This window comes from Lonchura striata, chromosome 9 (assembly GCF_046129695.1).
Source record: "Lonchura striata isolate bLonStr1 chromosome 9, bLonStr1.mat, whole genome shotgun sequence".
NCBI lineage: Eukaryota > Metazoa > Chordata > Aves > Passeriformes > Estrildidae > Lonchura > Lonchura striata.
This window is the reverse complement of record NC_134611.1, coordinates 25,035,618-25,061,765: the sequence shown is the minus strand read 5'-3', so window position 1 is coordinate 25,061,765 and position 26,148 is coordinate 25,035,618. Positions and strand designations below refer to the sequence as shown.

Here is a 26,148-nt window from a genome sequence, read left to right as displayed (position 1 = left end):
TATACCAGCAAGTCCATATTCCTGGGAAGTGAAGCTGGGACTTGAACAAAAGGAACTGCACATGACTGGCAGAGTCACTGCTGTGCAGCCAGGCACACTCTTCTCTGGACAGCCTTTGGGACATTCGTTTGTATTCCTGTCCAGAAAAAAAGAGACAAAAAATAACACAGTTCCCCTCTGCCCTTCAGCAGATCCTCAGCAAAACAGTAAGTAGACTTGACCTTACTGATATTTTGTGAATGTGACAGAAATGGTGTTCTGCTTCAGTCAAATCCCCGACAACCTTCCATGGATCTCTGATGCATGGTACACATGCCTAATTAAAAGAAAACCCAATAAATTAAAAAATGTGCATCAGCTTGTCAGAAAATTGCCTGCATCTCCATTTTGACAAGGCCTGCCAGTGCACTGCAGTCTGTTCACAAGCACTGTCCAAGTGCTGTACTTGCATTTTACCATCTCACCACTACATATAAACACAGAGCAAGTCATCGTAACGACTCTGAGGTGCCGTAATCTTTTGTACAATTACAAAAATGTAACTGAAAGTCCAATTAGATATGAGTACATCTTCATAAAACAGGTATCGCACACTCAAGATTTCTGTAGAGAAGGCGTGCTTCGCTCAGCACCTCAGGAAGCACGTGAGAGCACGAGCACACGAAGCAGCCCCTGGCTGCCCTGAACTCGCCAGCACTTCACGGGACCTCGAGGCTGCCCACAAGCCTTCAGCCCGCGCCGCACGAGCAGGAGGCCGGGCGGCGGCGGACGGGCAGCGCCGCTCCTGCCCTGCCGTGTGCTGCTGGGTGCCTCGGGGGCGGCGGAGGGCAGGCCCGGGAACCCCGCTTGCTGCGGTGACACCCGGCTCGGGGTGAGAGCTCCCACCGGCAGGAGCACCGCGCCCCCGGCACGGGCAGGTGCCGCCGGGAATCCCGCCCTCGCCGGGCGGCAGCTGCGGCCCCGCCCCACGTTCCCTCAGCGCGGGGAGCGGCCCTGCCCGCCGGGCGGGCGGGCTCACCCCGCACGAACAAAGCGGCCCCGCCCAGCGCGGCCGCCGCCATCTGTCCCTCCCTCCCTCCCTCCGCCCCCGCGGCGGGGCGGCTCCGGCCCGCCCCCTTCGCTTTCCACTTCGGCAGCGGCGCCGGGAGGGCCCCGGGGCGCCTGCGGGCGGGCGGCGAGCGGAGCGACAGCGGCACCAGACAGACCGCGTACCGGGCCGGGCCCGCCCGCCGCGCAGCCGGGCCCGCCGCCATCTTCCCCTCCCGCCCCGCCGGTGCCGGTGCTCACGGGCCCGGGGCCCCGCAGGTGAGCGGGCGGGACGGAGGGCGGGGGCCGGCTGGGCTGGGGCTGCGGCCTCTGCGGCGCCAGGTGGGCGCTGCCCGGCGTCCTCGCCGGCCCCGGGGCTCGTCCGTGGTTCCCCCGCGGGGGGCGCATCGTCCCGGCTGCCGGCGACGCCCGAGCGCCGCCGCCCCTTTGTTGTGGCCCGGCCGGGGCCGCGCTCCGTGCCCGGGGCCGCGCTCCGTGCCCGGGGCCGCGCTCCGTGCCCGGGGCCGCGCTCCGTGCCCGGGGCCGCGCTCCGTGCCCGGGGCCGCGCTCCGTGCCCGGCCCGCGCTCCGTGCCCGGGGCCGCGCTCCGTGCCCGGGCCGCGCTCCGTGCCCGGGCCGCGCTCCGTGCCCCGGCCGCGCTCCGTGCCCGGGCCGCCCCGCGGGAGCTGCGCCGGGGCCGTGCGGCCCTGCCCGCGCTGGTGCGGAGCCCACGTTCCCGGAATGCTGCTGCGGGCTCGGCGCGGCGCAGCTGACCGGGGCGGCTGCTGTAAACCCGGCGGATCTGGATATCCTATATATTCGCGCGTGGAGGGGAAGAAAATGTTCGAACAGCGCGGGGTACTACAGTCATAATGCGCTAATATATAGTATTTGGAAGTTGTTTGGCGTTTCTTGTTTTTCTGCCTTATATTTTCACTGTGATGTGAAGTATTGCATAATTTAATGTCACCTTTTTGTCATTCGCGGTGCGGAATGCGCTGGGCAAGGCTTGTGCGTGTTGTAACAGGGGCTGGTGAATCCTGAGGCTCTGCGGTCACCTCCCAAGCGTGGAGAGACAAGGATTACCGGGTGGCTCGGGAGCAACAGCTGATCTAAGCAGGGGAACAAAATGGATTACTAGATGGCAAGCCAGCGAAAAATCTGTCCGAGGCAGGAAAGACTGGTGTGTAAGAGGACACCGATTTGCTGTGTATTGGAGGAGAAAAGGTCTCCTCGGAGTTCAGCTGTGCGAAGTTTAGTGACGGTTTTCTGTTAAGGCCTTAGTATGCTCAGTGCATTTCATTTGCGATAATGAATTGTATGATTTAGAGTGAAATGGGTGAGATGGGTGTCAGCAAGCTCTGCTGACTGCTGTGGGAATCAGTTGTGATAAAAAATGGGCCTATAGTCTTCCTTTTTTTCCGTTTTTTAAATTATAAATTCTTCTGATATGGAATAACTGAAGATGATTGGGGGCACTTCAGAAAGGCAGCCACCAGGGACTGGCTGCGCCCCGAGCGCTCTGTGGGCTCTGTGTACCCAGAAGTCTGGAGTGGCCTCTGGGAAGGCAGGAGAGTCAAATGTAAGCGACTGTGGGGTGGCTTGAAAGGTGAAATAGCTTAATGCAAAACAGCCAGCTTTTTAAATATGTATGACTTGTTCACACTGAGGTTTTCTGTGACAGCTCACCAGGATGCTGGGGTTGTTGGGTCTGCATCGCAGCTGTCAGTGAACTGAGGCTCCTAATTTGGCATTGAGTGTCCCTTTAATTGTGTCACTGCTCTCAGAGCATGACACTTAAGATTTGAACTGTAATTTTTTCTTGTATTTCAAAATAGAGACTTTATATTCCTTGCCTGGTTTTCTAAATGTATGTTCTAAGCTAGTGGCAAGTGATTTGAGTTGATAAATAACATATGAATAATGCTTACTGTAGAATTTCACTATTTTCTTTCAGTATTAAACTTTTAATTTTTATCATATGAATGCATATGCATTTTAATCTTCTTCTAAGAAAGCACTAGACAGTCTCTCTCTTTAAGCTACCTATCTTTAGATGCTTCTAGTTTATAAACATTTTCCTGAAATAGTATATTTATATGCATAAGTGGCTATAAATATGTTAATATTTTAAGAGTTATTGTCTTATTCTTTTAACACCATGAGAGGGTTCTTGCTGTTGGCATGTTCTTAGACTATGAGTAAGAGCAGAACAAGGGTGAAGCCTCTAGCTGGAGATTTAGCATTTGACATTATGTTCCAAAGAGCTTCTTTAAACAACATCTTACCCACTAAAGTTAAAGGGAAAGATGTGTCAGGTTTGTGGCAAGAAGATTTTTGTTGTCTTGATGCAGAAAAATAAATACAGAGCTAGCAGAAGATAAGAGGGAGTGGACAGGAGAAGGAAGGAAGATGTGGAGAAGTGCCATTCTGAAAAGACTGGGCAAGATAAAAAGGTTGTTTCGGAAGTGTAGTTAAAACAAGGCACCTGAAATATTAAGCTCTAATTCTTATTTGCTTTCATTTATACCTCAAGCTAATGCTGTGCATCAATCATTCTTGAGTATTAGAGCTTGAGCTGATTGTGACGTTCTGCACCATATGTGCTGGCAGAAAGCAGTACAGTGTGATGGACCAAAGATGCAGCTTGAGCTCTAATCTTGAGTTTCCCTGCTGTTGTTTGGTTTTGAATTATTATTTCTTTTATTTGTACTGACATACCACTGAATGGCAGAAAACCTCATCGATTATTATAGAGGGTGATGTGTAAGCCTATGTATAGTTATAATTTCATGATAAAATGCTGCTTATTACTTTGACAGCATAATGCTTGTAAGAGAAGTCTGAGTTCATCAGACTAAAAACCATCAACTGTGAAAATCTTCTCTAGTAGGTTTACTGTTCTTTTCTAGCTATTTGTGTTGCACTGATAGGGAATGCACACTGAATATTATCATAATACTTGTAATGGATGAGCTTATTGGCGTACTTCAACTCTTTCAGAAGTTCAGTATCCAAACTAAGTCTGGATATTGTTATACACTTTTCTTTACTGTACCCCAAAAGTGCTGTTACTAGTCCTATATCAAATATGGAGGGTGCAATCATTCCTTACCCTAATTTATGAAAATTAGGTAAATGAAGTTAAGTGTTCAAATTGTCAGGGGTTTTATGTTCAAGACAAACCTCTTATTTTTAAAAAACTACAATGGAAAATGGAAGACAGATGCTGAATTTTACATAATGTAGATGCACTGTGAATCAAAGTACTGAATAATAAGCTTATTTTGTCATCAGTATAATATATGATTAAGACAAGCTTGGAAACTGTGTAGGGTGGCTTCCTGTTTACACTTCTGTCCTGCAGAGCCTGTTGAAATGCTAGACTTGGTGTTCCTTTCTTCAAAGGAATTCTTAGTCTGATTTTTTTTTTTCCTGATGGAGAATCTCAGTATAGCTTTACCTAAGCCTTACTTTGTCTTTTGACAAGAAGGTTAATTAGTTTATATAAAACCACCAGTATCATGAAGCCTAATAAAAGAGAAGTGTAAATGCTTTAGGTGAGGTTGTGCATTAAGATGTTAATACTAAACTGCTGGTTAAATGTGTATTGATATTTTTTTTCCCTTCAGTGTATAAGGGTAGGGTTGAATTTTTTTTCTGGGACCAAAAATCCATATCCAATTGTCAAAAGAGGAAGTTTAAGCAGGGCTAAAACTTAAGGAAAAAGCATCTTTCTACAGGTTCGGGATTGTGATTTGTGGGTGTGTGTATCTTTCTTTCAGCAAAGCTTTCTGCAAGCCAGAGTTTAATTTTTTCTTTTACCTTTACTAGTTGAGAGTGTGCTTATGGTCTCTGGGCGTGTCTTTCATGAAACCCATCAAAATACATGGTGATTGGAGTCTTCTGTGACTAAAATGAGAATTAGACCCAGCCATTTTAAGAAGTTAGGCTGTTTCATCTGGCACAACTAGGTCTCTGTTGTTCCAAAATAAACTGTGCTCCTATAATCAAATGCTTTGCTAGTCAAATGTTCTGGCAAAAACTTAGGTGGAAAAAAAAAAGTTGCATATAACTGTGAGGAAGATGGAAAACTTGGGGGTTTAGACAGTAGTGCAAAAAACCATGTTATTAAGGCCTAAGGTACAAATATCCCTTCAAGTTCACTAGCATTGGTTTACAGTGATAATGAGGAGCTTCATGGAATAATTGTCTTTTCCTTTCCTCTCTGGTAAATAACTATTTTCTTGTTAATACTCTGACTGTTTTATTTGACTTAGTCAAACTCGGATTCTGTGCATCTTTCCCTAGTAGGAGATAGTTTGTTAACACCAGGATGAACTACATGAAGGCTGCATAATTTTTCAGGTTGTCTTGGCAGATGGGTTGCCCACAGCTGGTTGTCTTTCAGTTGCTGGATCTGCATAAGTGAATGATCTCATGAGGGAATTAAGAACAACTTTTATGTGCTCTTTTGAATTGTAAGGGAGAGACACTGGAAACTATAACCTATTGCTGTGGTTGTCTTGCTCTGTGTGGTCATCTCCCCCCACCTTTATTCATTTGTACTGTCCTCCAATATCTCCCCTTCTTCCTGGGGCTGTTGCCTCCTGCTGAGGGTTCCTCACTGGCCTGGTTTCTTCTCTGGTATTAAACTGATTATGAGAGTGCACTGAAGTCAGGTTAAGCCTTTGCTGCTGCCAGAGAGCAAAGCTCTGCCAGTTCCTTGTGCCAGCATGAGTGCCCATGTGCTCGAGTAAATGCTCGAGTTGCACTGGGCTCAGCACGCTGCCCAGCTGTGGGGCTGGCAGCTGGCTGGGGGGAGTGCAGAGCTGAGAAGAGGTACTGCCCCTCTTTGCAGTAGTAACATGGGATTAAACTGAAATTTTCCTGGTGTTAAATCATATTCTTATAGCTACAGGAGTACTGCTGTCGTGGAGGGGGGGTTTGGTTTGGGTTTTTTAGGGCTCCTGATAAAGCATTGCTGGGCAGATTGGCTTAGTGGATTTCTCCCCTCATCCACAGATCTTTTTCTGCAGATCAGTTTAGGAGTTACTTGTAAAGTCTTTGTACCATTTGAAAAATAAAGTTCAGGAGCTTCTACTTTGTCATACTTATTGGAATCAAGCAAGACTTAGCCAAAAGAAGAATTTAATTTAGGTTTCCTAAGAGGAGTACATGCTGCAGTTCTCGTATCCTTGGAGGAATTGTGTTGCAAAGGAGCTTGGACCTTGTAGCTGTAGGAGCTTTAAACAAACAGCCTGCTGGCCCCAGCTCCATCTGCCCTCTTTCTCTGGCTGGCTGGACAGCTCATTAGGACACTGAGCCAACCACATGAGCTGGGGGAAAAGCTCCTGCAGTGGCAGAAGTGAGGAGGGCTGTGGAAGGGCCAGGAGCACGCAGCTGGAGGCGAGTGAGTGCGTAGGGTCTGGCAGCCATCAGGCTCTGTCTTAGGCCACATTGGGCTGGCAGCTTTAGATCCTTCATGAGGGGAATAGACAGGAATAGTCATCCTTAGGAAGGAAGAATAGAAACCCCTGGCCTAGCTGTCATATGCTACTTCAAAGTTAAGGTAAGGAGAGATGGCATTTTTAGTGTGCTGTGCTTTTTATATGTATTAGAAATATTTAAGTTCATATGTGAGAGCTCTAGATGATGACATAGTAAGTGACTCTTATGCTCTTTGAACTTCACTGTTTGCATTTCAGAGAGGAAAATTTTACATATTGCTGACTTAGTAAGCACAATATTTTCACACTGCTAGGGGATTCCTTGGTATATTTGTTTATCTGGGCCCCTATTTATGCATAGGACAGAAACAGAAAAGTTGCAAGTGCATTGGTAGATCCTAATTATGGCTTCATAATCAACCTCAAAATGAATTACTTCCTATAAATCTGCATTTTTATTGGTAGCCAACATTTGCTAACCAAGCAGAAAATAAGATATTGATGAGGGCTAAAATTCTTTCTTTCCTTTTAGGCTGCCATCATGACGGCTGAAGAAACAGTGAATGTTAAAGAAGCTGAAATAATTAAGCTAATACTAGATTTTCTGAACTCAAGAAAGCTTCACATCAGCATGCTGGCACTTGAGAAAGAAAGTGGGGTCATTAATGGCTTGTTTTCAGATGACATGCTCTTCTTAAGGTAGGACTCCTTTTTCTGGTGCTTAAATATCACACTTAGGAAAACCAGGAGTTGGACTATGATTTAGTCACCAGCCCTGTGCCATTAAACAAGAGATTGTCCCCTCATCTTATCTTGCTTTTTTGTGGTCCCATTCTGTGGCCCAGCCCTGCAGTGTGTCCCAGCTCTGGAGTCGCAGACATCCTTCTGTGAGCTATTCAGAGTCACTGAGCAGGCAGCAGGAGCATGCATTGACATGGATTTTTTTTTGTTTGCATGTTCATTTTAACTTTGTTATTTTTCTGGCACACCAATGGATTCAAGTGGGAAGGAGCCTTAACAAGTGCCAATGCAGAATAAGTTGGGGAAAAACTATAGGCATGAATAAGATGGGAAAGCAAGGGCTGTTGGCATCTGTGATGTGGCATTATCTGCTTACCAATCACATTGCCCTGAAGGTGTGGTTTATTTACTTCTAGAAAGTTTTTGCGGTATTTTATGCTAAGATCAAGGCTGAGTGGTTTCCAGAGTTTTTCCCCAAAAATATTATGTCTTTCAAAATAATACTTAGATTTATCTTAAATTTAACAATGTGAAAGGGAGTATCTATTATCATCAAGGCATGAGGGTTGGTGCAATTTACCATTCAGGATATTGCCCTCAATATTATCAAAAAGAGTCAGTATCCATCCACACTAGTTTTTCAGCATTGATATTTTCTGTTCATGCCAAAGGTACTTCATAATATTGAAGCATGAGAAAGCAATTTATCCAGCTGTTCTTGAAACATTTAAAAATACATTTTATCACTGAACAAATCTTCTCACCTGTCTTCCCATTTCATTAAAATTTATATATATTAGTCTAAAATGAAATGAAAGAAGAATTTCAGAAAGATTCAAGTTATTAATCAAACTTTTTTGTTGTTGTTTCATTGTTAGCTTAGTTGGAGAAACTCATCCTTCCCTTGTAGCTTTCCCTCAGGCCTTTTATAGAGAGCTCTGTGTAATAGGAGGGCATGAAGAAAGAGAACTGCTCTGCCTGTGCAGTCCAGCCCACTGATCCTGTTGGAGCTGCTGTGCAGGAGACACAGGACCATTTTGTCGTTTCTAATGTGCCTTTAAAACTACTTAAAATGCGTCCTTCTAGTATGCGGTTAATTTTTCAAAATATTAAGAACAGACTTGGATTTTACTTTAGTATTATTAAACATTTATTTTGGCATCTGTGCAAAACATTGACTTTTCAAAGTGGATTGATGACCTATTGTGTATTTAAATTATTGTGTTCTATTTAAATGAACATCTTACTTAGAAAAGGGATGTTCTTGTCCAGTAACATTCAAGGAATGATCCTTTCTTTTACTAGGCAGCTGATTCTTGATGGTCAGTGGGATGAGGTTCTTCAATTTATTCAGCCTCTTGAATGTATGGAAAAATTCGACAAGAAAAGGTAAAATAGAATGTATGTCAGAGTTCATTTTTTTTGAGTTTTGGAAAACACATGGATTTCTAAGTAATTGTCTAGAAAAACAGTAGTTATGAGTTTTTCACTTTCGTTTTTGGTTTTTTGTAGCCTGTGTGCTGTTCTAAAATGTGTGCCTATGTTTTTAAACTTGTACTTAAAACATGTGTACGCATTTCTGTAATGAGGTGTCATGTGCCATACACTTTAGGAATATGATGCATGTTGTACAACCTTTTAATAGATGCTCTATCATACTTCTGTTCAAGATATAATATGATTGCTATACTTCCTTTTTTTCTAATTAGCCTTCTGATATTTATAATAGAATATTTCTGAAAGCATATTCTTAATATTTCTGAAAGGTACAGAAAAAATATTTCCTGTTTAAAAAAAATACATTGTGGTTACCAATTTTTAAAAATTCATATCAGAGTTCCTTGTCATGACAACAGCTGTGTTTAACTCAGAAATTCAATGTAAAATATCCTGCCTGTCTCTAGAATAATGTTTAACTACTCTGGAGCAAGATGTATAGTATTTATCTTCTCACCTGCAGGTTTCGTTACATTATTATGAAGCAGAAATTCTTGGAAGCCTTATGTGTGAACAATGCAATGTCAGCAGAAGATGAGCCTCAGCATGTAAGAATTGCTTCTGGTTTGGGGATTTTTTTGTTGTCAGAGAATCTCCTGCAACTAATCTGATTAAAGGCAGAGCAGAAGCTCCCAGCGTTAAATACACAAATTTTAGCTATTACCAAATGGTTCCATAAACACTGGTAAAGTAATCAGTATTCTTTGGAAGTGAGTGTGGCTCCCTGAGCTCAAATACAGTTTTACATAAAAGGGTTGCTTGAAACTTTGCAGATAGATCAGTGACCATATGCTGTGTCTGTGGTCCTGACCCTCAGATTTACTTTAGGCCACTATGCTGAAGTATAGGATTCTCCTTTTTTTTAATACTTTTACCCCCCTAGAAATATTCTGAAGCAGGTGTCAGAATCACAGAAATTTATTGTGGTAATTTGAGGCAGATGAAAGTTTGAATGAATTTTATGCTTAATTTCTGTTTGTTTTGGAGAGGAAGGTCAGAATTGTTTTTCTGAGGGAGCAGATGTTTTCACAAAGGACTCTTTCAGTTAAATGTGCAAACAGCAGGAGTTGTGGACTTAAGTTTTTGATATGGAAAGATACATTAACTCAAACTAGCAAAGAAGGAGTGCAGATTGTGAAATTAGTTACAGTTTTTCATTTATTTTGACAATACAGTAGTACCAAATTTCTAAGACAAAAATGTTATGCAATTAAAAATGAAGAATGACACTAGTTTTAAGGCAAGTGATTTTGGTTTCCAGACTGAATTGATTCTAATTCTCTGTCCCATTACACCTATGTTGTACTTCAGGGTTTTTTCTTGGCAGAGTAGAGAAAGTTAAAAGTATGTCCATATTTCTAGGTGTAAATAGGAGGAGTACTAGTCCTTTAATTTCTCAATCTGTATACTGTTACTTGGACAGCAGGAGAGGGAAAAAATCAGATTAATGTTCCTTATTTCGTTGTTGCCAAATGTGTTGGTGTGATGTGGGTCAAAGTATTGAAGTCTCTAGGTAACAAGAGTAAGTGGGGATTTTTACTGCTTTTTAAATCTGTGTAACTAAAAATGTCTGATTTTGCATATTTAATATGGTTCTTGGCTCTTAGCTATCAACAGGCTTTGTAATAAAGCCCTCTATTCATTTGGAGGTCTTACCTTCTGAGAACTCTTTGAACTTTTTTAACATTTTTGATTGAACAAGAGAAAAATCTCAGTGTAAAAGCTGCTAATCACTGGAAATTAGAGCAATCTACAAGGCTTTTTTTAAAAGCTACTGGCATAGGTTATAGAAATAAAGGGAAAAATAAGTCAGCTGGCTTTGAGAATGGAAGTAACCTTTTGTGCTGCAATAGAATTGGAGCTGCTCAGTCACAGGTTTAAAATTTTAAGCCCATCAAACCTGCAGTGACATGAAAATATTCCAAAAATGGGACTGGATGGGGGATTCTAGGAAGTCAAAGCATGTAGGAATTTGTCTCTGTTGCAACTATGCTTGGATCGGCAATCTCCAACTCTTACTGCTTATATGTTACTTAAAAAAAACATATATAGTAATAAATGAATGATAGCAGACAAATTTTGTTGCTGCCTGTTCTTTAAGTGTTTTTTCCTTGTGGGAACACATGCACTGCAGATTGCTGTGTTGATATTAATGTTTCCATAGCTGGAATTCACCATGCGAGAGGCCGTGCAGTGCCTGCATGCGCTGGAGGAATACTGTCCCTCTAAGGAAGACTACAGTAAACTGTGCTTGCTGCTGACGCTGCCTCGCCTCACCAACCACGCCGAGTTCAAGGACTGGAATCCCAGCACGGCTCGGGTGCACTGCTTTGAAGAAGCCTGTGTCATGGTGGCAGAGTTCATCCCAGCAGACAGGAAACTGAGCGAGGCCGGCTTCAAAGCAAGTAACAATCGTCTGTTTCAGCTTGTAATGAAGGGATTGCTTTACGAATGTTGTGTGGAGTTCTGTCAGAGTAAAGCTACAGGAGAAGAAATCACAGAAAGTGAAGTATTGCTGGGCATTGATCTTTTGTGTGGTAATGGCTGTGATGATTTGGACCTTAGCTTATTATCGTGGCTGCAGAATCTGCCAGCTACTGTGTTTTCTTGTGCTTTTGAACAAAAGATGCTTAATATTCACGTTGATAAACTCCTCAAGCCCACAAAAGCTGCCTATGCTGATCTTCTGACACCTCTTATCAGCAAACTTTCTCCTTATCCATCATCCCCAATGCGACGGCCTCAGTCAGCGGACGCTTACATGACCCGCTCTTTAAACCCCGCCTTAGATGGGCTCTCGTGTGGCTTGACAAACCATGACAAGCGGGTCACAGACCTCGGGACCAAAACTTCTCCCATGTCACACTCCTTCGCTAATTTCCATTACCCTGGAGTACAGAATCTCAGCAGGAGTCTCATGCTTGAGAATACTGAATGTCACAGCATTTTTGAAGAGTCACCAGAGCGGTAAGTGCAGCTGGAGCTCTGTTTTTGCCTTAGCTTATGTTGCACTGTTTCTGTGTTCTTACCTGCACTGTAACTCTAAACAAAATTGTAACACTGAAACATAATTTGGTTGTTTAAATTCTGTTGTAATTAAACTCTGTATTGAGGGTGTTTTCTTCCTTATGCTTTTATGTTCTAAATAGATTTTCATATTTGGGTTTGAGTCTTATGTATTCCATTTGGGCCTTCTTAAAGTTTCCTATCACAGAGCACAAATAAGCTCTGAGTATGTGATATGGTCTAGCTAGGGTTTGTTTTCAGTATTATTGTGTTCTTCCATTCCAGATAAATAAATGGACACAGTGAAATAGCTGTAACTCCCATCTTCTTTCTCCATTGCATTCTGTCCTCAAGTCTCGAAAAATAATTTTGGTCCTGACACTGTAAATTAGTTACTTAAGTATACTTGAGCAATTTCCATATCTCATTGAAGTTGGTGGAAATGAGTGTGGCATTGTTGTAGCATTCCTGTATCACGTAAATTGTTACAACTGTAGCTCAGCTGAAATATTTACTTTGTATTTTTTAAACCAAAGATGAGTAAAGCAGCTGAAGGTATTCTGGGTTTTGTATCAGACTTTGAGATAGTTGGGTCATACTATTAATAAGCTCTCTAAGGAAATGTAGACTTCTAAATTAGCTTTTGAGAGAATGTCTTGGTAACTGGGAAAAATGGTGCTTATGAGTTGAGAGTTTATCTTCATGTTTCTGCCTGGCCTTTCTTTTGATCAGCAGTTCTGTCCCTTTCTAATGGTTATAGTCAGACTTCCCTGGAAAGCAGATGCCAGCCCTTTTGGCCTCTTAGAGGACCAGATGTGTAGCTAGCCCTGCACTTGGGTGCAGTGGCCAGCAGATGACATTTGGGGTTGTGGTGATCAATCCAGGCCACAGCTGGTGTCTCTATTAGTTTTGCCTTGGAGCAATATTCCATATGTTGTGTTATGGTAAAGAGCAGCTGTAATTAAACCCACTAAAAAGGAAACAAACACTGCCAAACTGATGTCAATTCACCAGTGATAATGGAAATACAGTCATGTACCTCCTGAAGATACTAGTTTATGGTGAATCCTCTAATTTTACTACTCTATAGCAAACTTTAGCACTTGTGTGAGTAGACCAAGGTCCAGTGTTAAAACTGATTTGTGAGAGGTTTTTAATTCCCTTTTCAATATTGGAGTACTAGATTAATTCTGCACAAATAGCATCATTGTGCGGGCTAAAGAAGATGATTCATTGCTGCAGATCTTTAGGTAGGCCTTTTCATGTGAACTTTGCAACATGTTTTTTAATTAATAATACATCTCTTCAAAGTTAGGATTAGAGGGTCAGAATTAAAGGATTAAACCTGTAGGGCCAGAAGTTTTCAAGAAGGCATTACGTTTTTCAGACAAAAATCCAGCTTCAGGTGAACAGTCCAGCCTAAATGGCAATATTTTCAAGGATAGAAGCTGAGCTTTATGTAAATCTGGTCCTTGCTTCCTCCTGCACATGACAGAAACACTATATTTCTTTTGTAAGTTGAGTTCATTAAGCAATTGTCTTTCAGTTGGCTGAGTTACTTTTGCTAATGTACAGAAGTACCAAAAAACTTTAAAATAACTTCTAAGAAACATTTGCTCCAAGTCACTGAGTAAAAGACTTTAAGTTGACAAAACTGAAGATGAGCATCCAAGGCTTGGAATGTGTTCTGCACATTTACTGATTGATTGCCCAACCATTTTGGAAAGAGTGTCATGCAGAAATACTTGTAACTCAAGAAAAGCAAAACCAATGTAAGCACTTTTCTACCTTGCACTTTCTGGAGCATTGAAGTGGATGAATGTTAAACATCCATGGATATTGGTTTCAATTTAGATTGATAGTGGTAATAATTAAACTGACACCTTTGGGAGGAGTTTCCTCTCATCGTATATCAGATGCATTTTGTGCACATAATTGCTTTGAAATTGAAGATATTGAGTAATGTGTTTAAATTATGTAGAATTCAAATGTAGGTATAAAAAAATGAAATTGGGGTGTGCTATGGTAGTAAGGCTTTTTGGAAACTGATTGTGCTTTTTGTTTGTCAGGAGTTTATTTTCTTCAGTGTAACACTTTGCAAGTGGCATTTTTTTCCTAAGCAGTATCTTCAGTTTGATGTGACTTAAGTAGTTTGCATGTTTTTGTTACCAGATCTTACTCAAGAATGTTATCTTTCTCCACTTGATTTTCTACTCTTAATTTTTCTCAGTTAAGCATCTCTTCTTTTCCATGTTGCTGCGAGAAGTGATACTCCTGTGGAGCCCCAGCATCCCATTGGCAGTGAGACCTTGTGCCAGAGCTCTGCTCCAGAAAATGAACCACTCAGTGCAGCACAGAGTCAGGCATCAGCCAAGCAAGAGAAAAACGAGGTAGTGTTTGTTTGTTTAAAAATAATGAGGCCCTTTGAACTGGGTTCTGGTCACTTCATAATGATTTGCCTTTGTGTGGAGAATTTCATGCATGACAATGGGTTGCTTTGAAATCTTGTTTTTACTGTGGTAAAAATGCCATATTGCATCTTGTAAAAGCAACTACTACTTTTTGTCCCCCCATTGTATAAAGTTCTGCTGTCATATGAGTTTGTAATGCAGCTGATTAGAGTGCCTTGTGACATCAGCAGTCTAGCTAAACTGTTGTGTATATCTTTAAAAGGAAGGGGAAAAAAAGCCAACAATGTTAGATTGTGTTAAACAGTGCCTAAACTCTTCATGTTCAAGTGAGAAATCCAGCATGCAGCTTGTAATTTTTGGTATTAACATTAGGTTTTGTAAGTCATCTTGCATCAGTTGTCATCTAGAACATAGAGAAATTAAAACTGTTGTTAATTGTTAATAGAAAAAAAGGAAAGGCTGTTACAAAGACAGAATGTGTATGAATTGTCTGAACTAATGCAAAGTTATAGGGGTGTTCTTATATAACTTTAAATCATAGGTGACAAAGCTATCACTCCAGAAAACAAACAAAAACCCATGCAAGGTTTTTTATTTTTTTTTACTATTGTTTTTTCTTTTATTAGCATTTTTCTGGTTTTTTCTATTAGGTAAAAATGCAGTTTGCTTTTTTTATTCAGAAAATGTAGGGCAGTTCAGTGTGGGTAATCTGGCCTTGGACTAAAGTGTTTTTGGTATTCTGTTTGTTCATTTTTATCTTGTTCTCAGCTGTTATCAGAAAAGTGAGGTTTGGGAATGCAAAAGGCAGCAAGTCCTGGGCAGTTGGCAGTGTGGGAAGCTAAATACAGTATGTAAAGGAGAAAAAACTGAGAAAGGAAGTTCAAGTGATGGCTTGGTCTAGAAAATAAGGAATATTAAAGTTAAAACAGGCACCGGTTTCAGAAGTAAAATGTAACACTTGGATAGACCACTGCTGCAGGGAGAAGTAAATTGGGTCGCAGACTCATGGCAGGGAGGTGTCAATGTGGCAGAAAATACTAAATTTGGAAGGAAAGTATGACTTACGTAGTTTTCCAGATTTTGTTTTCAATTTTCAATCACTTTTTTTTTTAATGATTTTAAGAAATACTTTGAAGAATTTTGTAGGAAAGAGTATTTTTATTCAGAATTATGGCAGGATTGCTTCAACAGTGAATAGCATAGGCTGGCAGTGCTTTCTCTTTTTAATATCTAAATTGTGTCTGGTTTTAAGGAAGAATAAAATCATCACTCCTCAGAGATTAATCTCCTAGCTTTTTGATGCCTGTGTTGAAATACTGAACCAAAAAGTAAATATTTATTTTAAATACCAAAACTATTTAAATTCCATCTGTGTTTCTCATTTCTTTTTAGCTTCGTGATTCCACAGAGCAGTTTCAGGAGTACTACAGACAAAGACTACGCTACCAGCAGCACTTAGAGCAGAAGGAGCAGCAGCGACAGTTGTACCAGCAGATGTTGTTAGAAGGAGGAGTCAATCAAGAAGATGGAGCTGACCAGCAACAGAACCTTACTGAACAGTTTCTTAACAGGTCGGGGGAGTTTCATTCTTCTACCCACCCATGTCCTTCTGTAAATTCTCATAATGACCTGGTTTGATGGTTTGGGTTTTTTAACTTGTCATTTGTTATTAGATCTATCCAGAAACTAGGAGAATTAAATATGGGTATGGACAGTCTTGGAAATGATGTACAAACACTTAGCCAGCAATGTAATGGGAGCAAAGGGATTGCATCTACCAATCCAGCCAGTAACTTCACATCAGCACCCTCAGATGGTAGCCAGAGGATAACAACTGATAGCCCAAGTCTTAATACAAGCACTCCTCGCAAGTGTGGATCAGCTAATCAGATACCCTTCCCTGAGGAGTCACCTGTACAGGGGAATCAAAGGTAAGTTACTGGAGAGCATTCAGGGCTGGAATATCTTTTTGCTAGCACTGTGGGAGAGTTGTTTGTATTTATCTTTAGCTATCAAATTAATTTGTCATTGAATAGGGGTATGATCAGTTTTTTCTAAATATTTATGTAGGGATTATGAAATCTTTTTTTAACAGCATGCATGAGGAATAATGGTTATTTGTTATGGCTTACATTTTATGTTTGATTTTAATTTTGGACATTTTATTCCATCTTATATGCATAGGCTGTGAAGTGAATCTTGTTTTGGGGTGAAGGTCTCATTACAGTAAAACCACTGTTTAGCACTCTTCCCTGGTGAGATGGCCATTGCTTTTGGACAGTATTCATAAAGTTATTCATAAAATTATTTTGTATTATTCTAAGTTTCTGGAAGCTTCTTTTTTATGACATACAAACTAGATGAAGGGAGAAGAAGGGCAGAATGGGAACTGAATTTCTTCTGTTAACTAAAAGTGGTGCTGACCTGAAAGAAGCAGCAATTCTTCCACCTCTCTGTGTGTATATATTGTATCTATACATAGGTATGTTACAGAATGAAAAATACTTTTAACTTGAGTTCACTTGTTAAGTGCTTGGAGTTTCTGCAAAAAGGGCTGTCCCTTGTGAAGGTAATAGTTCAATGGCCATGATTCAGACATGTATAACACTTTACGGCAATTAGTCAGTTCTAAAAATGAAACTGTAACTGTAGTCCAAAAAATACTTACCAAAAAATCTCTCTGCTTTTGTTTTTTTTGTCTTGTGATGTTAAACACTTCACCAAATCAAAACAGTGCATCAGAGCATGCTGTCACTCAGCCACAGTCAGAAGACTCTTCAGGGAATTTATCTAGGACACGAGGCGATGAGGTGAGTTTACTTGTTTGTGTTATCAAAAGATCTAGTACTTAATCCTGAGTGTGACATCCTCTTACTGTTAAGAGATACTTAGAATTTTTGGTTGGTGCAGTGCCTACAGTCACAGAACCATTGAGATTGGAAAGGGCATCTGGAGACTGAATCCAAATGCACTGCTCAAAAGAGGGTCAGTGAGAGCAGGATGCTTGGGGCTGGGTCCAGTTGGGTTTTAAGTCTCTCCAAGGATGGAGGATGTTCCTCAGTCTTTGTGGGCTACCTCATCCCTTGCCTGACCACCCTCACAGTATTTTTAAAATACCAATAAAGTTGAAGTGGAATTTGTTTTAGTTTATTTTGTGTTCATTGCCTCTGGTCTTTTCACTGAGTACCACTGAGAAGAGTCCTGCTTCATCTTCTTCACTCCCCCAGTCATGTATTTGTATGCCCTGGTGGGATGTACACATGCACATGCTGAAAAGCCCTTCTGATCTCAAGGCCAAACAGTACCAGCTCTTTCAGCTTCTTCTCATACAACACATGTTCAGATGGGATGTCTTTTACAACCATTATTTTGTGTTTTCCAGGTTAAAACTTTGAGTGTTGTACTCCAGTCAGTATGGTCTGAAAAACCAAGGGAATAGTTAATAGAGAAATAAGTGCAATAAGTACATTCCAAGGTTTCTCCATAAATAAAAATCATAATCTTAGAAATGTGGCCATGAAGTCATAAAGAGGATGATGTAATAAAGCTTAGCATAATTTAGTGCGAACTTTGTGTTACATACAGGATGAAAATCTGATTCTATGTTTAATATTATATTTTGTTTAGAAACTGTGTTTGACTTGGACTGTTTTCAGTAAAAAGACTGCTTTGTTCCCCTTGCAAGCTTCCCACAGATCAAATGTGTTTACACAGAAATAAACTGTAGTGGGCTGTTTAGAAGAGCAAAAGCTGGTGGAAGTCTGAGGGAAAATGAGAAATACTAATAAGTATCTGTAAAAGTTAGTTGAAGAAAAGAGCTTCAAGAGCATTCTTGGACTTGGAGTAGACATTGTTTACAAAACTGTGCTTTGAGTGATCCAGCTTGCTGTGTTTCTACTTGTTAATATTTGGCTACAGTAGCTTTACCCACGAAGCAGTCACACCTGCTTTTAAATGTCCAGTTTTACAGAGAATAAGCTAATTTTACTGTTATCCTTCTACACAGGATGACAAATCAAAAAAGCAGTTTATTTGCATTAATACTCTAGAAGATACACAAGCTGTCAGAGCTGTAGCCTTTCATCCCAGTGGGAGTTTATATGCTGTTGGTTCCAACTCTAAAACTTTGAGAGTTTGTGCCTATCCAGAAGTAATTGACCCAAGGTAAGAAAGCTAATATGTAATTTATTTTTCTGTATCATAGCACCTCTTTCTGCTACAGCTACTGATACCTGTACATTTCATACTTTTGTTTTATTGCCATAAATACAGCAATGCTGTCTTTGGAATCCTGAACTGCTAAACAAAAATAAGATAATGTGCTGAAATATTTGTATATTTGTGGTCTGCTTCTTTGCTCTCTTTATTATTTGCAAGATGTATTGCCACAAGACCACACTTTTCATTATAAAAGTGCTGATTTTTTTTGTCTCAGCAGCTGGGCTTTTTTGAGTTTGCTGGTTGCTGGTGGTGTTGATATTCCAGCTGTAGCAGTGGGAGAAGGCATGTGTCAGTTCACAAGCTGGGCTTCACAAGATTCAGTTTCTGGCAGGAGGACAGATTTAGCAGTAGAAAAAGTTGTGTCTTTTTGACTTCTACAGCAAAATTTGCCAGAGTATGTCTGTTGGCCAGTTTTACTCTAAACATTGTTTTCTAGGTATATTGATTGGTTCCTTGACTGAAAAAGCATCATTTGTGGTTTACTGTGCACCTGTGTTTTCAGTTTTTTTTCCACCCATTTTTAATACAATGGGGAAAATATGCCTGAAAAGAAATATTGCCACATCAATAACCGTCTCCTTAATCCTACTTCGCTTACGTTCTTTTCTTGGAGGAGAGAAGAGCAGGCACCGAAAACTTCACTATTTTATAGAGAGCTACAAGTGTGCACAGTGATTTTATCTGGGACATCTTCCCACTTTAGGACTGATGTTCAGGCTTCCAAAGTGTTCAAAAAGTAATGTGATTTTCCTTTTCCTCCTTAAATATCATCAGTAAGGTAGCCTTTGAAGTTTAATTCCAAAATATTTATGAGCAATGTATGACACATCAAAAAAGAATTTATTTCTGTTACCTAATGCAAGGCAGCTTACTGGGCTTGAAGGGCAAACAGCCTCTTGACTGGTAAGCAGTGCAAAACATGTTGGCTCCTGCACAGCTGCTTATTCTGCTCATTAGAAAAGGTTTGAGCAACTCTGCAGCCTTAGTTTGTACTTGCAGTACACAATCTGATGTGACAAGAGACACAGTGCATCTGGACATGAAAGGAATACTGAGATTTCCTTCATTCTGAACTTGCAGTTCTTCTGCTTACTGTTTAACTATGCTTACAGTTTGCCTAAAATACTTCATCATGGGATTTACAAGTCAGCAGAGAGATTACATTATCTTAAAGATAGTCTAATCCTTGTAACAATATGTAAAAATAGACATGCATTCAAAATTATGTCCTTTTCAAAGAGCTATGGTTGTGTAGAATAATTGTTCTTTGAAGCTCTGTTGGGCTTATTAAACTTATTTTTTTAACTTGTCCTTCAAACTGATGAATTATTAAAGACAAGTTGGTTTGGAGTTGTTCTGGGTTTTTTTTTCTTTTCTCTAAAGGTATAATAGTAGTGTTGGGGTTTTTGCACACATTTAAAGTTAAACACTGACAGATACATATTACAGTTAAATAATCACAGTCCTTCTATGCAGTGGATTGGCAACATGTGATCTCTGACCTGGGTAGGTGCTCCCATGCCCTGAGAGAGACAGTGATCCTCCACTCTTAAGATGTGGTGAAATCAAATTCAGAGTGTGAGATAAGGCATTAGGCCATTTAGCTGTAATGTATTGAATGATTCTGATTTAGGCTAATCTGTAAATGATTTCCTCTCTGGCAACAAAATAAAATTAGCTGCCATGTAGGTTTCCTTTAATATTCTTTATTAAAGTGATGTTAATTTCCAAAGTTTTTCAGCAAGCTCAGATGATTGTCTTCTATCTTTTCTCTCTGCCTCTTCTGTTCAAGTATTTATAATAAGGTTTTTGAACTTTTTCAATACCAATTTAATTTGTTTCATTTCTCTTGTTGATGTTACTGGAGTGATTCGGAGATGTATACTCCAATACTTTATCCTACTTGATTTCTTCTTGTTGAGAGAGTGGAAAAAGAACATTGTAGGAAGGTAATTAATTGCAGTCAAGGAAATACAAATTACTGATACTGTTGCTTTTATTTCAGCAGTGTGTAAAGCTGATATGGTTTTACAAATCATAATCTATTATGTATTTAGATGCTGTCAGGAGTTTTGCATTAACGTAGAAGTTGTAAATCTGTTTTTCTTGCACAGGCTTGATTGAACTTGTGCATATTCAAAAGTGGCCATAGAATTAAGATTTTGATGTATGAAGGATGTAGAGAAAACTCACACCAGTTTCAGATTCTGGGGATAATGTTTTGTTATCCTATAATTACTATAGTTTATCTGTATCAACCCTTTACAGATGAAGGGACTGGGTAAGTTCTTTTTGCATGTTCAGTCACAGTAGGTAGAATGGGAAGATAAGGAAAAAATGAGAAAATGAGGAGATCCTTTTTTCTTTGATCACATATAAATGTTTCAGTGCAAGTAGTCATATGAATTTCATGTTACCCAAAATAACAGAAAAATAGTGTCTTCATTTTAGAATACTTTGTTTCCTGTAGAAATAAAAGGAAATATTATGTTTGGTTTTTTTTTTTCTTTTACCAGTGCTTATAATACTCCTAAACAGCCTGTAGTCCGCTTCAAGAGGAATAAGCATCATAAAGGATCAATCTACTGTGTAGCTTGGAGTCCCTGTGGACAGCTCTTAGCTACTGGTTCTAATGATAAATATGTGAAGGTGCTGCCTTTTAATGCAGAAACTTGTAATGCAACAGGTACTGTGCCACTGAGAGGTTTTAAATTATCTTTGGGGTTTTATTTGGGTTGGGTGGCTGTGTTTTGGTTTCATTTTGCAAGACTCTGGTATTGTTCTATCTCTTGGCAAATTCCCCACCATATACAGTACAACAGCCGGATATTCTTACTCACTTCTAGAGCATGGTTGTCAGTAAGAATTTATTTCCACTCCTAGTTCCCTTTTCTCTTGCCTAGTTCTCTCTTCTCAATCATCTTAAAAAGGTTTCTGTCCTAGCAAATACTACTTTCCATGCCCACTACTCCTCCTAATCAATATGTTGAATGTGGCTCTTACCTTTTCTGTTTGGAACTTAGTCTGCCTTGTCCTTGGTATGATCTTTTCCTCCTGCCAAAGAAAGCCTTTTGAGCTCACCAGAGTTTACAAAAAGAAATAAATGTACTCTGTAAGAAACCTTGTCTGCAGTTGGCTGTGTGATGGTTGGTCAATGTACATTTTGCAAAGCTTTAGGACGTAAGAAGCTCAAGCGACACTCAAACCCAAGATTCTTAGAGATTTTATTTGTACTGTAGTAAGTGAAATAGTGTGTGCTGTGCTGAAGTGCACAGCCATGTTTGCACCTGGTGGCATGTTCACTCCAAAATACTCTGTATTATCTCTGTAGCCACTTTAAAGAGCACAGCACTAACAGACAAAGTATGCCTTACTTTTGTTCCTTCAGGACCAGATTTGGAATTCAGCATGCACGATGGGACAATCAGAGACCTTGCTTTTATGGAAGGCCCAGAAAGTGGTGGTGCCATTTTAATAAGTGCTGGAGCAGGGGACTGTAACATTTACACAACAGATTGTCAGCGTGGACAAGGCCTGCATGCCCTAAGTGGTCACACTGGTAGGTACAGCATGGCTTCTGTCACACATTCTAAGCCTGTATTATATTCTAATAAAGTTGTTGGGTTGTTTTGGTTTGGTTTAAAGTAATTGTGTTTTTCTTTTTAGCAATACTTTTTTCTCCTCTCCCCATTGCTTTTGAGGTATTTTGAGGGGAGGTAGACAGTGTTTGTTGTTAAATGTGTTTGCTGTTAATCTAATATAGGGAGTGCCCACCTCATCCCAGAGAAGACACAGAGCTGGGTATTGCCATACACTGGTGCAGTGGATCATGCAAAATGCATTTTGTTAAGTCTCTGAATGCAAAAAATAATCCTAACTGTAATATTTCAGTGTTGGGTTAATGATGCTTAATCAAATTAAGAAGTCTTCATGTTTGCAGGACATATTTTAGCACTTTATACATGGAGTGGCTGGATGATTGCATCTGGATCCCAAGACAAGACTGTAAGATTTTGGGATTTGAGAGTGCCAAGCTGTGTTCGTGTTGTGGGAACAACGTTTCATGGAACAGGCAAGACTTGCTATCATGCTTCTAACCAGCCTGGCATGAAAATAGACTTTGAAGATGTGCAGGTCATATAGAGTGAATGTAAGGGGAGGTTGTGGCACAGAAGGGCAGCTTAGCTTAAAGAAAGAACTTGTGAGGATATCCATACCTGTGGGGTTGTTTGGTTTGTTTGTTCCTAAAGTAATATTTCCTTGCAGAAGATGAGTAATATTTTTGTCTTATGACTTTCAAGCAGGCACTTTTAAGTGCATTCAAATACAGCAACCTAACTGAAGTCCTTGAAACTTAGGGCCAGGGTGAATTCCTTGCAGTATTCCACATTATTTCATCAGAGTGACTTTCTTTCCTGTGATGGAACAGATACTTTCTCATGCAGCTTTAATACTGTCTTTGCTATGATTCAAGTGTGAATTATGGCTTCAGAGTGTCTAGTGCCGAACCATAAAGACAGTTTTATTCTTAGCTGGGTATGTTCATCTGTCTTGGTTTGAAAGACAGATGCCTGCTAGGCACGGGCCTCTCTTGGAATGGAGGATGTAAACTCCTTCCCTCCAAATTATTATAATTTTGAAATTAAGCGTCTCTCAGGCAAAGATACAAGGATAGGAATAACAGTTCTTTACTAGTATGTATAACAGGGCAGATAAACAACAACTCTGGCATTAGCACCAGACAGAACAGGAGCCCAGGGACGCTTCTTGACCGCAGGCACCTTCCCGTGGGTGCAGTTCCGGGCACCGCCGGCAGGGGCGCTGCTGCTCCCGGCGGGCAGGTGCAGTGCTTACCCCGCGGCTGCAGGGGGCGCTGTGGCGCGGGGAGCACGCGGCAATGGTGGGAAGGGATGGAGGAGAGGCTTCGCTCCACAAACCTTGGGGCAGCCGGTGCCCCAGCGGGACTGGGGAGCATGAAGCTGGGATGGCAGGGATGAGCAGAAATCCCGGGGTGGTGGACAGGATGCATCAGAAGCTCTGCAGCAGTGGCTGGAACTGTGGGATGTTCCGGCAGGGCAGGGCAATATGGGAAGGAAGAAAGGCAGCTCCCAGCTGGGCTATGGCAGTGGCAGCAAATTCTTTTCCTCAAGCCGCAGGTCCAACTGTCCTTCTCCAAAACCCAGAAAGCGAGAGACCGCAGCCAGCCCCGTCCTTTACCTGCCCCAAATCTTGCTGTATCGCTCCCCCCTGAGAGAAACGCCCAGAGAATAAGTGTAGCCAGATGCTACACTCTTACCACTTTGGCCACTTCTTTTGTTTTTCTTAAGTACCCAGTAGTTAGTTTCCTAGCAATTTATGGGAACAAATTCTATGCATATAAAGGAAAGAAACCCAACCACCAGCATCACCTTAAATTTGAGGCTGGCTTTCGGTGTTGTATTACTATGCATGTTCTTGTATATGAAAAAAAAAAGTTGTCTGTTTGCAAAAGCGCAGCTAACTCTGCTGTGGGATGGTTTCTGTGGCCCTGCAGGGAGCGCGGTAGCCTCGGTGGCAGTGGATCCCAGCGGCAGGCTGCTGGCCACGGGCCAGGAGGACTCGAGCTGCATGCTGTACGACATCCGCGGGGGCCGCATGGTGCAGAGCTACCACCCCCACGGCAGCGACGTGCGCTCCGTGCGCTTCTCCCCGGGCGCGCACTACCTGCTCACCGGCTCCTACGACATGAAGATCAAGGTGACAGACCTGCAAGGTAACACAGGCTAACTCCTCCTTGGGGCTTTTAACGCTGGAGTGGAGAACTTGGCGCAAGGATCGGGTTTTACTTTAAAATGGGAAAATGTAGTAGAGCTTTTAAAGGTTGGATGTGTATATATGTGATTGTGTCTGCTGGAAATTGGCTAGTTGTGGTGCTGAAAGTGTAGGCTGTGAAGTGAATCTTGTTTTGGGGTGAGGGTCTCATTACAGTAAAACCACTGTTTAGCACTCTTCTCTGGTGAGATGGCCATTGCTTTTGGACAGTATTCATAAAATTGACCCTTAAAAAAAGCCCCGAAAAATGATAGTAATTCTCATTTTTATTGGCATAAGTTAAGAATGGGAAAGATATTGGGTATGTCTAAATGACTTGGTTTTCTTGGACCATTAAATTTTAATCACCTTGTGTAAAAATGGTGGAGATCTGCATTTTTAAGTTGTACTGTGTCCAGTAATGCCTAAAAATTGAAACACTGGGGCCTTTTGTTATGCTCGGTGTGTGTGGTGGAGGGACAGGGGACTCAAGCAGACTTCATAACCTGAAATACAGATGTAAGCTTAAAGTAAGCAAACTGATTAAAAAAAGACCCTCCACCCAAGGGCTGGGATACTGATTCATGACACAAGTAATGATTTCTGTTCCTCTTCACAGGGGACCTGACAAAGCAGCTTCCTCTGATGGTGGTAGGGGAGCACAAGGACAAGGTTATTCAGTGCAGGTGGCACACGCAAGATCTTTCCTTCTTGTCATCTTCTGCAGACAGAACTGTAACCCTTTGGACCTACAATGGTTAGAGTGCAAACAAAGGCAACTATGCAGCTAAAGCACAGAGACCTGAGACTACAGAACTGTCAAAACAAGTAATAATAATGAGGCTTTGAGAGAGCAGCAGTTGGGCAGGAGAGTGTCTTATCAAGAGGAGGGGCACCTGTCACTGATTTTTCTGGTTTCTAGGAGGTCTTGGTGTTTTTAGTATATTCTTTTGCAGTGCTTCCAGTCTTCCATGTTGAACTCATGCTGCTGTGACCTATTGTAGTCTTGTTGCCAAAGTCTATGAGGAGAACTCTTCTGTTGTTGATGTGCACTCAGAGTAACATGAATGATGTGTTTACAGTTTGGTATTAATTGCATTCCTTGTTCTTTGCCTCAATGAGAATTTTGTATAGAAACTTAAGTTGAGGAACACTTTAATCAAGTCTGTATGTAACTAGTTACACACACACATAAAAGAACTACTTCCATTGTTTTTTCAGGTTTATTGTATTCATCACTTTTAAACAAGAGCTCAAACTTCATAACATCTCCATAGTTTCAACTTTTTAGTAAAAAAATTCTGAACTTTAAAGTTTAACTAGGTAGCAACCACTTCTTGATTACAGTCCATTATATAGTGGGGTTTTTTCTTTCTTTTCATCTAACCTGGGAAAAACGTTGCTGTTTTTACTACATGACATTTTGAACCAGCTAACATGTTGGAGGGGGAAAAGTAAAATATTGACTTTTTTTCAGTAGAAACATGTAATATTTTACTTTTTGAATGCAACAGAATACCTCTGTGTATAATGTACTGTAGAAAAGAGTGGATTGGCAGCAGTTGTCACAGTGAGCTTAATGGCTATCAATTTTTCAAGTAAAAGGGATACCATTAATGCTGTAATAGAAACCAGCATGGCTTAAAATGCTATGTCTGCATGATAATTTAAGAATTGTTAAAGTTCCCAGTTCAAAAGCTTATCTGAATTTTATTTCTTGCACTGTTTATGTCTGGGAAATTGCAGTTTTATTTCTACAAAACTTTAGATTCTAATGTTTATGTATTGTTATATTTTCATATTGTACAGTTCCTTTTACTTTTTAAAATATAAACCTTAAACTTTAGGTTATTTATTTATTTGAACTGCAATTACATTTTGGACTCTCTTGGTTACTAAATTATATGTGCACTGTAGCAAGCATTTTTAACTATCGTATAAAAGTGGAAAGGTAACTATAGAAGTGTATCTGTGCTATTATCTCAATAAAGACCTCCAACACCTGCA

The 26,148-nt window shown here is 40.8% G+C and overlaps 1 protein-coding gene across 2 annotated transcripts; it reads left to right on the top strand.

Moving 5' to 3' along the window:
- Positions 1–1,151: 1,151 nt before the first annotated feature.
- On the top strand, positions 1,152–26,148 carry WDR47 (WD repeat domain 47). 2 transcript variants are annotated; one of them, XM_021547187.3, is made up of 15 exons: positions 1,152–1,305; positions 7,008–7,174; positions 8,522–8,605; positions 9,177–9,261; positions 10,878–11,680; positions 13,983–14,109; positions 15,523–15,701; positions 15,804–16,061; positions 16,865–16,940; positions 18,137–18,294; positions 20,868–21,037; positions 21,740–21,910; positions 22,292–22,423; positions 23,885–24,103; positions 24,761–26,148. In XM_021547187.3, exons 2-15 carry the CDS (start codon positions 7,017–7,019, stop codon positions 24,901–24,903), a joined length of 2,763 nt encoding a protein of 920 aa, XP_021402862.1. In that variant the 5' UTR covers positions 1,152–1,305; positions 7,008–7,016; the 3' UTR covers positions 24,904–26,148. The 2 variants fall into 2 exon arrangements, with proteins under 2 accessions (XP_021402862.1, XP_021402870.1); XM_021547195.3 differs by having other exon boundaries at positions 1,156–1,305; positions 13,986–14,109.

Excerpts from the sequence above, each read along its gene's own strand:
- WDR47 (XM_021547187.3), top strand. The coding sequence starts at position 7,017 with ATGACGGCTGAAGAAACAGTGAATGTTAAAGAAGCTGAAATAATTAAG. Across the intron at positions 9,262-10,877 it reads CAGAAGATGAGCCTCAGCAT|CTGGAATTCACCATGCGAGA; the intron begins GTAAGAATTGCT and ends ATGTTTCCATAG. Across the intron at positions 16,941-18,136 it reads CTAGGACACGAGGCGATGAG|GATGACAAATCAAAAAAGCA; the intron begins GTGAGTTTACTT and ends CCTTCTACACAG.